Source organism: Macrobrachium nipponense, chromosome 40 (assembly GCF_015104395.2).
Source record: "Macrobrachium nipponense isolate FS-2020 chromosome 40, ASM1510439v2, whole genome shotgun sequence".
Lineage (NCBI taxonomy): Eukaryota > Metazoa > Arthropoda > Malacostraca > Decapoda > Palaemonidae > Macrobrachium > Macrobrachium nipponense.
Window position 1 is genome coordinate 33,252,506 of NC_061101.1, and position 16,327 is coordinate 33,268,832.

General features: G+C 46.9%; 1 protein-coding gene across 1 annotated transcript in view; it reads left to right on the top strand.

Moving 5' to 3' along the window:
• The first annotated feature begins 796 nt into the window (after positions 1–796).
• The window catches only part of LOC135212213 (uncharacterized), a 36,466-nt gene continuing 20,935 nt past the window's right edge, over positions 797–16,327 (top strand). Inside the window, 4 exon segments of the mRNA XM_064245655.1 lie at positions 797–822; positions 1,003–1,067; positions 1,070–1,090; positions 1,093–1,187. Coding sequence (XP_064101725.1) covers positions 797–822; positions 1,003–1,067; positions 1,070–1,090; positions 1,093–1,187 — 207 coding nt within the window.

A 16,327-nucleotide genomic window follows, 5' to 3' on the forward strand; every position in this document is an offset into this window, starting at 1 on the left:
AGGAAAAATGATTGCTTAGCGTTCGTTCGATACTCGTAAGACGGGTAAGAGCTGAATGTAAACAATCGATTGGAAGGTTTTTTGTTTTTTTTGTTTGTGTATTATAGTTAATGATTAATTAATAATTATTTGAAATGAGTACATACTGATTATTTATACATTTTATTGGCATATTCTAAGCTTTTAGCTCTTAGGTTTAGATGTCAGAATCATAGACTAGGCTAAAGTAGCAACCGCTAACATAGGCTAGGCTTATTGCTAAGAGACATATGCTAAAGTCCTAATATATGCAGTAAAAATGGGGTTGAACATTACATGCAGTTGAATATTACTCAAGTATGTACAGTATTTTGCCTTTTTGGAGTCATATTTCTTCCGTTGGATCTGGCGTCGTAACCCTAGAACATGTGTTTTAGGACCTGGAAATATAATTTACTGGGGTGGTGTTTTTGGGGGGCTTGGAAACGGATTAGCACACGTTGTAAAATGTGTTCCAAGATACAAAAAACTCATGATACACAAAGGCCGCCTTCGGAACGGATTAATTTCATATCTCGAGGTACCACTGTAGTTTTCTTTTTAATGTGTGTTCACATTACAGTATAAAATACTAATACGTAACCTCTAATAAAGGTCCTTGTAAGTAAGAAGGGTTAAGGACTTGCAACTTTTCCAGTTTCCTCCTGTCTCTTTCAGTTCAATCTTTTTACTTCAAAGAAATTTCTGATAATGAGAATGCAGGTACAACACCAACAGATTAGCAATATTCTTGGTATTAAATGCTTCTAAGCATATAATGACGATTTACGTGCATGAATTACTGTATTTGTTTGTACCCTGCAGTCTGTTACCATATTTATTAATTTTATAAAACTGCAAATAATTTGCTGTGCTTTATTGGGCTTTTTTAATTAGGCCCTGATTTCCAGTATAAATCATCATTAATAATTTTTTTTTTTAACTGAGTTTTTTCTTTCTGTTAGGGAGTTTATGAGTGATCAGTGATGAAGCCCGGTATATATTTCCTTTGCACGAAGAAAGGGAAATTGCACTAGCAAGGTTGCAACGTATTGTGATGCTGGTTTTATCTCTGTCTTGATTTCCGAAACAACCCTTTAAGAATATTTGCAGCACATGAATTAGCTGCTATAATTGACCCTGCAATGACCACCAAAATGACAGTCCAGGTATGTTGCTATATTTTGGGAACTAAACCACTTACATTCCATGTAAATTTCATAAACATAGCTTAGTTTCATTTGTTTAGCAAATCATTGTATCTCAGATAACTGATTATGCACACTCGCATGTTGAATAGACTTTAAACCGTGATAAGGGCTATTCTTGAAATGCCATTAGGGTACCTACCTACAATGTTTCTTCTTCAACCTGATGTCCCAAATCTGTGATGGTTGCAGTCTGCCACTTGAGCTTTATGCTGTCTTTCAAGAACAAGTTCCCATGAGTCAGAAAATGTGATTGAGTATGGTCATTGAGCTACCTTTTGGTTTTTGATCATACATGTTCTCTCTTGTCAGATCAGAAAGTTCACTGCCACCGTATTTTACCTTGGGGAAATTGCTCATATGTATCCAGATAACTTCAGTAGTGGCAGTTATTCCTAAAGAGTGTTGCAATGTTGTAATCACCAGCATTATTTCATAATTATTTTGTTTTTAGACCAATTCACAATAAACAGTAAGCATGCTGTTGTTCATATATGGAACAAACCTTCGGTCTTAACATGAGGATAATACTAGCGCCAAGCTGGAAACCGGTAGAATTAATAAAAAAAACTTGTGTGATCCAGGGACTATTGGCATCTGTACCAGGTCACAGGGTTTTATAGTTCCCAGAATGCCTTTGGGGTCCCGTGACCTTTCAGTTACTTTCCTGCTGCCCTTTAAGATAAGACGTGATTACTTTCTATCCGTTTAAAGCCGGTTTAGTTTGCCCGTTTAATTCATATTTTCCTCTCTCTCTCTCTCTCTCTCTCTCTCTCTCTCTCTCGATTCTCTCTCTCTCCTCTCTCTCTCATCTACTCTCTCTCTCTCTCTCGTCTCTCTCTCTCTCTCTCTCTCTGGGTGATCTCAGTGTGGGTGTGATCTGCTAGATGTGTGTATGTTGTGAGATATGGAGAATTTTGCTTCACCAAGGGAAATTTCTTCGGGATCTTGCAAGAGACAAAGGAAATGCCCTAGAGTGAGTAGTTTTCCTTGTTCAAGATTTTTAACATCGGTATCTATGGATCCTCATCCAACATGCAATAGGTGCAGAGAAAACGTATGTACTATTACTAATCCTTGTTCAGTTCGTTTGTCGTGGTTGGTCAGCTGGAACAATGGATGAAGTTTTATGGGAAAGGCCAGTATGAAAGAAAGGAGACGCCACCATCTTTGGATGACCAAGCGTCGTCGGCTTCTTTTGTATCGGTGATACATCAGACTGCTCCATATGTTTTGTCACCTGCCTTTGATGTTTCCCACACCCTTCAGTTCTTCTAACGATTCGTTATCGGAAAACTCTAGGAGGGGTTTTGGGTAATTTTGTGTATATTTACACTCCATCATTCCCGGCAGAGAGAGGGGATTATCGCTATCTTTGTCCCAGATTTCAGCCTCTGATGCGCAGAGGATGGAAGGAATGTGGTCGGTGTTAGGCCTACCAACCTTGGAAGGGTTGTTATCTCAACTATAATGGCGTCATGTTTCCACCCGGGCCCGCCAACTATGAATGTTCCGCATCCCCCTGGCCTGCAATTTATGGGGGCGAATGCTACAGCACTGGCAACTACATTGATGTTTCCAGCGATGCAGAACTTTGGAAACAGTTTTGCAGCACACAGGGATATCAGCAGTAGCTGCTCAGTCCTCCCTACAAGCATGCGACGTCACAACCGACGTCACACACAGGCATGGCTGACACCATGACTTCACAGCCCGCTGCTTCTCTCACTTACTTAGTTGCCTCTGGAGACGAATAGGCTTTCTGACTCATTGGTACACACAGTCATGAAAAAATTACAAGCTCTAGAGGAAAAAATAGATAAGAAAGACAAAAAGAAAAGACGTGAATCGCCTTCTTTGTCTTCTTCCTCTAGTTCAACATCATCGCAAAATTCAGTGACGTCACTGCGTGTACCAGTCAAGCGTTGGAGGATAAGGGACTTCGTGACTGATCCTCGTGCCAAGAGGGGAAGAGTAAATTTTTCTTCATCTTCGAGCCAGGATTGTCACATCCCTGTCAGCAACAAAGTGAAGAAGACAGTGGCTAGCAAAGTTAACGCTAACGACTGACGTCATTTACATGCGTCCTGAACAGGTGAAAGCATTGACATCCACTGGAATGGCGACCACTGTGGAGATGCCAACGGTGAGGACAAAGTGGTTAGTAGAGACTCCACTGCCGTTGGGGAAATCAACAGTGAGTGGGCAGCATTCGACGAAGAATGGAGAATGTATACCAGCTAAGACCTTTCAAAATAAGAAGGAAGGGTGAAAAAGCTCCCATTAAAAGGGCAAATCAATAATAAAGAGTTGGTAAACCTCTCCTGATACACCGATGGAAGGCGTTGTTCACCTCGACGATAGGAGATCAAGGTCAACTTTGGCCGCCCAATGAGATAGAGGGGAAATTAGTTCGATTTTGCGAGAACCGTCATCTTGGAAGAATAGACGGAGTTCTCGCTCTAGATCTGCGAGCATAGAAGCAGTTAGGGCGGTCACGCTCCTAGTGGCTATTCAAGATTGAGCCAACATCGACCATCAGAGATCAAAGATGCCACGGTCGTTAGGGTCGGACGTCCATGACACACCTGAGCGTTTCTCAGTGGATAGAAGTGAATTAGCTTTCCTGCAGCCGAACCCAATAACTTGGGAATTGGAGGAAGGGGAAAACCAGGAGTTTCTGGCTTCATATGCGGAGGTGGTTGATTTGATTCGACAATGCAATAACCTTTCGAGGAGTCTGCGAGGATAACCTGCCAGTATACTTCCTCCAGGAATCGACATGAAAAAAATATTTGGACTGAAAAAGGATACAAAAGGTGTTGTATGAATTACCTTGCTCAAGTCATGCAGAATCAGTTTTACAGCATGGCAATGCAAGGATTGCTGGAAGGGATAATTCGTTAAGATCAAATAGATCATTTAAGTTTATTACCCCGCCATTGCTGAAACATAGGAAATATTATGCGACACCTATGGTTCCTTTGCTATCAAGACAAATCAACCCAGATGCGGTAAGGTTAAAACCTGGATTAACCTTGGATCAAGTTACGATGGAATGCCCGTCGATGACTTATCAGGAGGCTGCTGCATTGGAAGCAACGGCTTCTATCTTTCAGACTGCTTCTTGGTTAGACCTTTGGTCAACGGCAGTAGCAAAAATTGCATCCTCAGAATCAACAAGAAAATTAGTGGGTGAGACCATGTTTTTCAGATTGCTCCAATTGGGTTCAAAAGCAATTGCGTACTTGACGAAATTGAGTGCCAAAGTATGGGCTAATATCCTGTTGATGAGGAGAGATGCAGCATTGGCTAGATTAAGCTGCAATATTGATTTGGATTCCCTATTAGCAGTGCGAAATGGGGATATCCTAGCGTCGCAATTGCTTTTGCCAGTGGGTATACTAGAAGCTGCTATAGATAGAAGAAGAATGGATACTAATGACAGATTAGTCCAGCAACCAGTTAGGAAAACATCTGGAAGCCAGGCTAATTCTAATGAGGTAAGACAACATCAACAATTACCTCAAAAGAGACCCGTGAGACATAACACCTCTCATAGGTCAACAAGACCCTCTTTCCCACAGAAGTTAGCTCATCGGCCCTTTCACAATAGACCCAACAGAGGAAGGTTGTATTAGGGGCAGGGGGAGAGAGGTGAGGGAGACAGCATACTGTAAAGATAATCTAGAGCATAGGATACTTTTCAGTAGCAACACACTCCTCTCAATAATAGGAAGAGAGTGGGGAGATAATAGATCCAGGTACAGGGATTGGAGAGGTATATGAGAACAGATAGCTCTCCACCTTCCTTGATGCAATAAGCTATGGCATTGTATGAAACACCTAGAGAAGGAAACCAATAGATTCTCATATATCTTTGGTTCAAAGGTTATAGTCCATTGTCTTAGAATACATCTATTCGGAAATGGATAAAGGTGGAAAAGTTTATTGGTAATTTCCATTATCGTTAATTCTTGAATGTATTGACTCTTGGTGTGGTCATCATGGAAACTATCAGAATTTTCAGTATGATGAAAACATTGTCCATACTCTTGAGTCATTAAAAAAATTTTCTTGTCAATACGATCTGTCACTTGTCATCAAATCAACCTAACTTATTTGTTGTCAAATCAACTTGACCATTTTTGCAGTAGTTCTTAAGTTTGCCCACACTTGAAGGGTAGATAATATCTTGCTGTTATGTGTAGTTTTCACTTAAGGGGGACCGGCCGGCTAATGCCATTCTTTAAGGACAGGACTTTGATATTCATACCACTAATAAGGTGACTTGGGACATCTCCCAAACCGCATATGATTTTCGCCTCTGACCTTCGGTTTTGTGACGCCAGGGCGATTTATCCCGAAAATAACATTTTTCAAATTCTATCTCCTCCTTGATATTTAATATTAAGACCTGGGATTACTACCATATAGGACTGATGTAGGACCTTCAATCAAATGAGGATTTTTTTTTTTCTAAAAGTCATTTTTTGCTAGAATATGAATTTTTCATTATGGTAAAAAATAAACCCTATAAATAGGAAAAACAAAATTAAAAAAAAAAAGATGCAAACAAAAAATTGGAAAAAAGGGGTTTCATTTGATTGTTCTATAATGTCTTTCTGAGTTATATACCAAATTCCAATGTTATAGCTTTAAAACTAAGTGAGAAGATCGATTTTGAAGGTCAATAACTATGGTTTTGAGGTACGGGCTTTCAAAGTTTTTTTTCGTATTTTAATAACGACAATGTTAATAAATAATGATTATTATGAATGTATATTTCTTTTTGTGTATTAATAAACCAAAACTATTTTATTTATCATAATTTAATCATAAATGATGATGCTTTGCTTTCATATATCGTAGCTTGGGGGCAGTGCATCAGGCAAGACGGGCCACTTCTTCCTACGCAACTCTCTCTCTCTCCTTCACTAACTGGCTTATTACGGCGAATTTTCTTCTTCTGTATGTTAGCTAGGTGTTTTCCTAGTATGCTGAGGTGAAATTCGAAGTTGTAGGCTACTCTCTTTTTACAAAGACAAAGTTAATAAATCATTATTATTATGAATTTCATATTCCTTTTGGGTATTAACAAACCAAAACTATGTTATTTATCATAAATTAAGATCTTTTGGTCAAAGACGTAGCTGGGGGACAGTGTGACGTGTGCTTTCAGGCAAGACGGGGGCGTTTACTTACTACGCAACCCTCCCTCTCACTCTTTCAATAACTACGCTAATATCACATATATTATGATATTCTGTAATCATATTAGAGCGAATTTTCTTCATCTTTATGTTAGTGAGATGTTTTCCTTGTTTTTCCTCATCGACATGATAAAATTCTTGTCAAAAACATAGATAAAACCATAGTGTAAAAAGCAAGCGAATGTCAGAGGTGAAACTCACGTGTAGTCTACTTGAAGTCTGTGCTTGCACTGAATCATGGTTCAACTTGATACAGCCCTCTGCGACCCACGGAATCTCTACAGATGCCATTTCTCACAATTTCTTTGACAATAATTATCAAAATTTACAATAACAGGAGAATATTGCATCTTCTTGGTACGGATGAATGTTTTAGGCTTATTGAGTTATGTTTACTAATTACCCGGTAACTACGAAAGTAAGAAAGGAATTTTGACGAAATATTTCGTAGTATACGTATTCTTAATTGCCATATGAAGCTCCATGAATTTTTTTCACGACTGCATTTTCGCCCTATACCCCCATATATAAGGGTTCCTGCCGGCCCCCCTAAAACAACAATTTAATTGTCTCGGATATCCATCCGAAAGGTGCACCAGAAAGCAATATTTGTTCCGACACGGCATACAAACCTTCGGTCCTTTTACAATAGGAAGGTACTATAGCGGCAGCTGGATAGGTCGTAAGCTTTCGAACAAGGGGTTCGGTAGTTAACTGCTTGTCCGACAGGGCGCGCGCAGCGCGACTGGGAGGTAAACAAATCACTTTTGCTTTCGGCCTCACAGCGAGTGGACGTGTGTTCGACGCTCTCTGCCCGCTTCTCGTCGTTTGCTTTCATGAGTATTTGGTTGTGTTGTGTGTGAATCATATTGTAAGTACAATCATTTCCTCTTTTTTTCATCATTTGTGAATTTTTGATCAATCATGGAATCACGCCTCGCTACCCCCCCGGGGGGGAGATTATGCCCCAGGTGGGTAACGAGGGCCGTAAATGTGGAAAGTTCCGCTCGTTCCCCACTGAAATTGATCCAACAGATTTTTGTGCGCGCGGTATGTCGGGAAGGGGGCGCGAATGCACCCGAGGCCGAAGCCCTTGCTGAAGTATGTTGTAATTGGTCGGAGGCGCAGTGGGGCTTGTACGAAGGTAGGAAGAAGCGAAGGCCTGCAAAGGAGTCGTCGGAAAGCTCTCCCGCGACTCCTTTGGTTACGGACACTTCGTCTTCTTTCCTGCCGCCCGCTCAGCTCCCATGTTTGGCGCCTTCCCCTTCGGGGGGGGTTTTTGGGGGGGGTTTCTAGGTCCTTCTCCTCACCGACCTGTCGGTGTGGAGGAGGGCGCTAGATACCCCGATGTCGAGTTGTACTCTGGGTCCTCTATCCGTTCGTCTTCGCGCGAGCGGGGTAGAGGATCCTGCTAATCACCCGACCTTTGCTTCCTCCTCAGGTTACCGGTTGCCGCGAAGGACGACTCGGACATTTCTGTGTGGGCATCGTTGGGTCTGCAGGGCGTGCCGAGTGTCCAGGGCTGCTCTACCATCTCGCTGGCTCTGTGGCGGTCACGCATGCTACGGTAACGACCACCACCCACGACCCTTTCAACGCCGGCTATGCTTCACCTCCTCACCTGGTGTTACACCCCGCACTTGCGGTCTCTGTCACACCAACTACATCGGTGCAGGGGCCAGTCCGCCGTACCACGGGGGAGTGTGATGCGCCGCCTGGGTTTGCCGTGCTGCCGCGACGGGACTTCGTGTGCCCGAAGAGCTCGCCCCTGGACCTCCACAGTACTAGGATGTCGGTTCCGCCGTGGTCCGTCCACCTGGACCGCCTGTACAGCCTGCCGTACCTGCCCAGCCGCTGTTCACGGACGTGACGTTGCCGACCACTGCTGCCGTTCCTGTACCTGCTCCTGCCGTCTCCACTGCTGTTCCTGTGATGCCTGCAACCTGCTGACGTTGTTCCTGTTCGTGGCGCCGCTGCTCCCGATGCCGATCTGTTCGGACAGGTGCGTCCGGGCCCTGTTGCTTCGGCAAAGCAGCCCCGGCTCCGCCCTGGATGACAGATCTGACATCGGTCCTGAGGAGGTTGACGAAGAAGAAGAAGAGGAGGAGGTGTCGTCGTCGTCTTCATCGTCCTTCTTCGTCGTCGTCGTCGTCTGCCGCCTCTTCCCCTTCTTCTTCTAAGGCTCCCCCGCCTAAGAAGAAGAAGGTCGCCTCCCCCCCCTAAGAAGTCTCCCTTCGGGAGCTTCTAAGGGCCCGTCTCGCTCCGGTGAGACGTTGGGGGGTTCTTCCGCTGGTCACCCTGCTCCTTCGGGGGCAGGACCCGTCTCTTCTTCCGCAAGGAAGAAGACTACGGGGACAGAGGAGTGCGGCTAACACCGGCACTTCCTCACCTGCTGTTAGTGGTTCGACCACGGCAGCAGGGTCCGGTTCTCGGCCTCCTTTCGTTCCGAGAGGTACCGGTACCGGTGTACGGTCGATACCCAGCGACCGTGCAGCTAGGAACCCAGGACCTCTGAGCCAGCTCAGCGTCAGGTTCACGGCACGGAGCGGAAGACTGGTGACAGCCGCTCACACGACTCTCACCAGACCAGCTCTCGCTCTCGCGGCGAGCAGCTGGCTACCCGGGCGGACGTGACGGTCCACGACCGGCCACGGGCTGAGACTGGGAAGAGGTCCCCCCCCGTTCGCCGGCACCAGCCACGGCTTGGTACCAGCGACGTGACGCGCCGTGAGGATACGCACCGTCCTCACCGTGACAGTGGAGCTCGCCGGTCGCCTGACCGTCACTCTCACAGAGAGCGATCGTACGGCGACCAGCACCAGCTCCTCTGACACACGAGACCGGGGCCGTTGTTCTCGGTCCAGCCGTTCTCCACAGCGAGACGGCTCGACTAGGCCTGCAGCTCGATCGCCACCGCGGGTTGACGATCGCCTGCAGTCTTCCAAGCCCACTGGTTCTGCCAGCGAAGAGCGAGGAGGGAGCGTTAGGTCTGCCTCTCCCATACTCTGCTTTATCTAGGAGCAAGAACACTGCCCCCTGGTTCCAGATGAGATTCCTTATGAAATGTTTTAAACACATTCGAAGAACACAAAACTTTTTATAATAAGTATTATCAATAGAATATGGGATGAAAGCAGCTACCCTACCATATAGGGAATTAGCCACCATGTTACCGTCCTTAAGCCTGGAAAAGATCCCCTGTGTGCAGCAAGTTACCGCCCCATTGCTTTAACTTGCTGTTTATGTAAATTGATGGAAAAAATGGTAAATGTAAGACTGATGTGGTATCTAGAGCACAACAATATTCTAACACCTTCTTCAGTGTGGTTTTCGAAAAAATGCACTCTACCCTGGACATCTTACTGCAACTTGAAACCTCTGTCTGTGAAGCCTTTGCCTCCAAGCAACATCATGTGACAGTGTTTTTTTGATATAGAAAAGGCATATGACACTGCTTGGAGACATGGATTCTGAAGACTATACATAATAGTGGTCTACGAGTAAATTACCTTTATTTGTGAAATCCTTTTTACATCGTAGGTATTTTAAAGTTAAAGTTGGCAGTACTTTATCAGAGAAAAGGTGCCAAGAAGAAGGTGTTCCCAGGGCAGTGTTCTCAGTGTAACCCCCACTTTTTGCTCTAGCCATAAACAGTGTTGCAGCTGTCATTCCAAGAGAGGTTTTAAAGACATGTTTGTGGATGATTTGTCTATATCCTTTGCTGCCACCCGGATGACTGTAGCAGAAAGAAAGCTACAATTAACAATAATAAATAAAATAGTAAGTTGGGCTGAGAAACAGGGTTTTAAAATCTCTGTAAGCAAGACTACTGCTGTCCACTTCTGTCAGATCAGGGGAGTGCATCCTGATCCAGACCTCTATTTGTATGGCCGTAGAATCCCATGTGTAGAACAAGCACGCTTCTTAGGCCTAGTTTTTGACAGTAGATTGACTTGGGTCCCCCATATCAAACATATAAAAGCAAAGAGCCTAGAAGCTCTACACATCTTGAAGGTGCTTTCTCACACCAGTTGGGGAGCTGATAGAAATCTTTTACTAAGGCTTCATAAATCTTTAATCTTGTCAAAGCTGTCATATGGTGTTGAAATATATTCTTCAGCTTCTTCATCTAACTTAAAACTTTTAGATTCAGTACATCATTCAGCTATTCATATAGCCACAGGAGCTTTTTTTTTTCCGTTCGTCACCCAATATCTAGTTTGCTAGTTGATGCAGGAGAGATGCCTCTTGAACTCTATCGCCAGTCATCATTAACCTTACGGATTACTGGTTTAGAGCGTCAAAGATCCCTCCCAAATCTCAGGCATTTGCTGTGGCAAATAGAAATATTTTTTAATGGTTTTTATGAAAGTCATCCAAGGTATCCCATTCCTTTTAGCTATAGAATAAAACAAATTTTAGAGGATACAAATATTAACAAATATCCCATTATTCCCTTTGTGTATCCCAGTACTCCTGTCTGGAGGTTACCGGATGTGAAATTCTGCAGGTACTTCAATGGAGCAAGAGAAATAAATCTGATGAGGAAATAAGGGCAATATTTTTAGAGCATGTATCAGAGCATATAGATACATGTTTTATATTTACTGATGGCTCCAAGTCCAATGCCGGCGTTGGATATGGAGTTTATAGCCAATCTTTTAACCGAAGAGGTGCACTTCCTTCTATTGCCTCAAACTTTACAGCTGAATTGTATGGCATCCTAGTAGCACTGGAACATATTGTAACACTCCCAGTGTGTAGCTACACAATATTTTGTGACTCCAAAAGTGCCTTACAGTCCCTGGAAGTCTTTAATACAGATCATCCCTTGGTTGTTGAAGACTTGCAGTCGATCTTCTTGCACCAAAATAGAGGCAGCATTGTTTCATTTTGTTGGGTTCCTGCCCATGTGAACGTATCGGGAAACGAAGAGGCAGAACAAGCGAGCCAAATCAGCAGCGCAACTTTAGTACCGAGAAAATGCCCTGTTCCATATCGTGTGATACATTTTTTGATATATGGAAAATCTGTCCAGTATTTATGGGCATTCAGTGGGACAGAGTAGGCCCCAACAAAATGAAAGAAATTACTAGACAGACACACCCTTGGAAATATGACCTAATACCAAGGAAGTGGGAGGTTGTATTGTGTAGATTGCGTATTGGCCATACGCGTTTAACTCACGGCTATTTGATGGATGGGGAGAATGAGCCATTCTGTGATGATTGCTTAGTTCCACTGACTGTTAGGCATTTGCTGGTTGTGTCCCAAGTCTTAGTGGAACTTTAGGAATAATTTTTAGGCTTATAATAGTGAAGCAGGTGGTAACTATAGCATGCCAAAACTGTTGGGAGAAAGCATGTGTGTAATAACGTTATCCTCTTTATCAAAGAAGCTGGTCTTCTCAAATATATCTGACAGCTGTGCTGTCTTAGTATATACATTTTTTTTCTTTTAATAGTTTTACTGTTATGTGATCAATCAATCAATCTTTTATCGTAATATTATTTATATTTTTATCAGAAATTTAATTTATTTTTTTAAATAAAATTTATATATCTCTCATAAAAATAAAGTTATTTTGAATGTTGTTATAATATATTTATAAAAGTTAAAAGATCACATTTAGTATTCGGCGTCGGTGACCCTGGTAGTTGTGACGCCAGATAACTCACAATCAATCAATCAATCAATCCTACGTACCAGGCACGGTTCTCGGACCGGCCAGGTCGTATGCACAAGTGGCTGGAGGAGACCGAGAGGGGTCTGTCGCTGTTCCCCCCCTCGAGGGGGGAGGGTCTCGGGAGATGCTCCTGTTCGAGGGACTGGATGGTCCTACTCCGCAGGACGCAGTAACTCCTGAGATCCAGAGGAACTTTGCCGAGGTAATTGCGCTGATTCGTCAGCACAACGACCTCGGGGAAGGATCGCCGCTCCCACCATCCGAGCCCACGTCCCGGCTCGAGTCGTTCTGGGGCCCGAAGAGGGAACCCAGACCGACGGTGGGTTTGCTGCGTTCCGAGCTTGCCGACTCAGTGCTGGACCAGGTAGAATCTCTTGTCTCTGGCAAGACGGTTCTCTCAAGTCTGGCAGGTCGAGCAAGCTGCTTCCACCTCCTCTGCTGCGACAGCGGCGTTTTTTTACGTGCCATCTGAGGACCCGATGCCGCCCAAACAGGTGAACCGGAGTTAGCCAGGCTGACTCCGGGTGTGTCTCTGCAGCAGCTTCCTGTCCGAGAACCTATGGTTCTCGAAGCAAGAGGCACTCGGCCTGGAATCGACTGCCATGGCAGCTTTCCAGGCCGTCTCCTGGTTAGATCTGTGGTCCCTCACAGTATCTAAGGTCGCAGCCAACTCCGGGGGAATTTCTCCCGAAGATGACTCGGCCTTTAGGAGACTTTGCCAGTCTGGGGGAAGAGCCATCTCCTTCCTTGCCCACCAGACGGTGAACCTGTGGGCCAACCTGGTTCTCCGACGTAGGGACGCTGTCCTTACTCGGGTTTCCAGGGCGGCTGGGCGTGAAGCGGCATTGGGACTACGCAACGGACCTCTACGGAGTTCCACGTCTCTCTTCCCAGGAGAGATGGTGGACGCTGCGGTGGACAGACGGCGCACTGACGACAGTGACCGTCTGGTTCACCAGGCAGCCTCGAAGGCTTCTGGGCAGCCTCGGACTGCGGCCAAGCCAAAGAGCTCGGCTAGCGCTTCCTCGGTGGCTAAGACGGTAGTCGCGTCGAAGCCCCGGGGAAAGACTCTGTCTTCTTCGACTTCTACAAAGGGGAGCCGTAACCAGCCTCCTCCCAGCCCTCCTTCTCCCGAGGAGGCTCTGGGAAGAAGTCGAAGAAAGGGGGAAACGCTAGGGACGGCGTTCCCCCTCACCTGCTGCCGGAAGTGGGGGGGGGTGCCTGCCAGCCATTGGGCAACTTGGCAGCGCTACAGCGCCGAGAACCTGGATTGTAGATGTCCTTCGGGAGGGATATCTATTACCCCCCTTCGAATCTCGGCCACCCCTCACCTCCAACCCGGTCCAAACAGCATCCGTACGTTCCAGGGTCATCGAAGGACGTAGCATTGAGACAGGAGATCAAGACCATGCTGAGCAAGAGAGCTGTAGAAATCGTCACGGATCAGTCACCGGGCTTTTACAGTCGACTCTTCCTGGTGGAAAAGTCTACGGGAGGCTGGCGCCCGGTGATAGATCTCTCTCCTCTGAACCGGTTTGTTCGCCAGACCCGGTTCACGATGGAGACGGCACGTTCCGTGCTCGACTCCATCAGGGAGAACGATTTCATGCTTTCAGTGGACTTGAAGGATGCGTATTTCCAAATACCCATTCATCAGTCCTCCAGAAAGTACCTCCGCTTCATCCTCGACGGGACGGTGTACCAGTTCAGGGCACTTTGCTTCGGTCTCTCAACCGCCCCACAGGTGTTCACGCGAGTGTTCACTCTGGTGTCTGCTTGGGCCCATTCGCACGGGATACGTCTGATGAGGTATCTCGACGATTTGGTTAGTCCTGGCGAGCTCCCGCTCGCAGTTGCTACAGGACAGGGATCGACTGCTCGAGTTCTGTCGCGATCTGGGGATCGTTGTGAACTTCGAAAAGTCCGATCTCGAGCCCAAGCAGAGGATGAAGTACCTGGGTATGCTGATCGACACGGTAGCAGGGCGAGTCTTCCCCGCAGACTCGCGGATCAGCAGATTCAGGGAGGCAGCCAACCAGTTTTCCTGTCTCGGCAGGAACAGGTAGCTCAGCGATGGCAAGTCGTGATCGCGGAAAACACCTGTCGTCACTCGAGAAGTTTAGTCCCTCACGGGCGTCTTCACCTGCGGTCTCTCCAGTGGAGACTAAAGGAGAGTTGGTCACAGGCGACGGATCCCCCAAGCTTCCAGTGTCACTGACACCGGAGGTGAGGCAGGACCTAGCCTGGTGGTGGCCGACAGGAAACCTCTTAAGAGGAGTGCCTCTGCGCACTCCCCCCCCGGACATGCAGCTGTTCTCAGACGCATCGACCGAGGGATGGGGCGCACACCTGGAGGAGTTGCTGACTTCAGGAGTGTGGGACGAGAACGACAAGCACCTTCACATCAATGTACTGGAACTCAAGGCAGCGTTCCTCGCTCTCCAAGAGTTCCAGGACCGCTTGATGGGACACTCAGTGGTGTTGATGTGCGACAACACACGGTAGTGGCCTACGTCAACAAACAGGGGGGCCTAGTGTCTCTACCCGTTGTACCAGTTGACTCGGCAGGTGCACGAGTGGGCGAGGCACACTCAATAGAGCTGTCGGCACGCTACATTCCAGGGAAGAGGAATGTAGTAGCAGACACGCTCAGCCGTCGGGATCAGGTGATAGGGACCGAGTGGTCTCTTCACCAGGACGTGGCGGAAAGGCTCTGCGACCTGGGGGGGCGACCAGTCGTGGATCTGTTCGCCACCCGGCACAACAGAAAGCTTCAGGTTTTCTTCTCAGCCGTAGTGCCGGACCCATGGGCAGCTGCAGAGGACGCTCTTCAACACCCGTGGGACAACCTCTTCGTCTATGCCTTTCCCCCGTTCAGCCTGATTCGCAAGGTGATCAGTCGAGCACTGGTCACCCCGAATCTCAGGATGATCCTGGCCATTTGGTATCCGGACCTGCTGGCTCTTCTCGCAGGAGAACCGAGAGAGATTCCCCCTTGGCACAACCTTCTCGCCCAGCCACACGTCGAGCGGTACCACCGAGCAGTCCAGTCCCTACGACTTCACGGCTGGCTGTTATCCACCATCTCTTGCGAACGAGAGGCTTTTCTCGTAGCGCAGCAACAGAGATGGCTGGAAACGTCCGTCAGTCCTCTGCAGCTGTGTACCAGGGGAAGTGGGCCGTCTTCTGTGGTGGTGTCGTAGACGGGGTCTATCTCCCCTCTCAGAGCATCTTCAGCAGGTAGCGGATTTCCTCGTGTTTCTTCGCCGAGAGAAGCTCCTCTCAGTCCCCACAGTCAAAGGATACAGAGCCGCCCTGGCTCTCGTCCTGAAACTGAGGGGATTGGACATCTCGAACTCGTTCGAGATCTCCTTGCTTATGAGGAGCTTCGAAAGGTCTTGCCCACCCAGGGAACTCAGGCACCCCCTGCCGTGGGATGTTGAACTCTCGTCCTTAGGAGTTTGACTCGAACGCCGTTCGAGCCACTCCAAGAGTCGTCAGACAGGGATCTGACCCTCAAGACCCTCTTCTTGCTGGCCCTGGCATCGGCGAAGAGAGTAGGGGAACTTCATGGTCTTTCCTATGATGTACGACACTCCAGGGGATGGGGATCTGTGACGCTCGATTTCGTCCCGAACTTCGTTGCGAAGACTCAGAAACCGTCGGTCCCTGACGACAGGTTCGAGTCCTTCACGATTCCCTCCCTAATGGATTCACCGATAATTCGATGCGGATGAGATGCTGCTTTGTCCTGTGAGGGCGCTACGGCGCTATCTGAAGAAAACTCGACACCTCAGGCCTGAGTGTCGACGCCTCTTCGTTAGCACCGGGGTAACCAAGAAAGAAGTATCCAAGAACACTCTTTCATTCTGGCTGCGTGAGGTCATCAGGAGGCGTATGAGGCTGATGGTAGTGACGACATCCGTACGTCCCGTCCGAGAGCTCACGAAGTCAGAAGTATTGGCCCCTCGTTGGCGTTTTCGTAAGAACTTCTCCGTGGCGCAGGTCCTGAAGGCAGGGGTCTGGTCTAACCAGACTACCTTTACGTCCTTCTACCTTCGGGATATTGCCCACAGGTCCTTGGATACCTTTTCCTTGGGACCCGTGGTGGCTGCTCAACAAGTTGTGTAGCTAACCAGACCCTCGCAGGCTGAAACAGCATCGAGTCCTGGTGTGACTGTGTGGATGGATGTGTGAGTGAG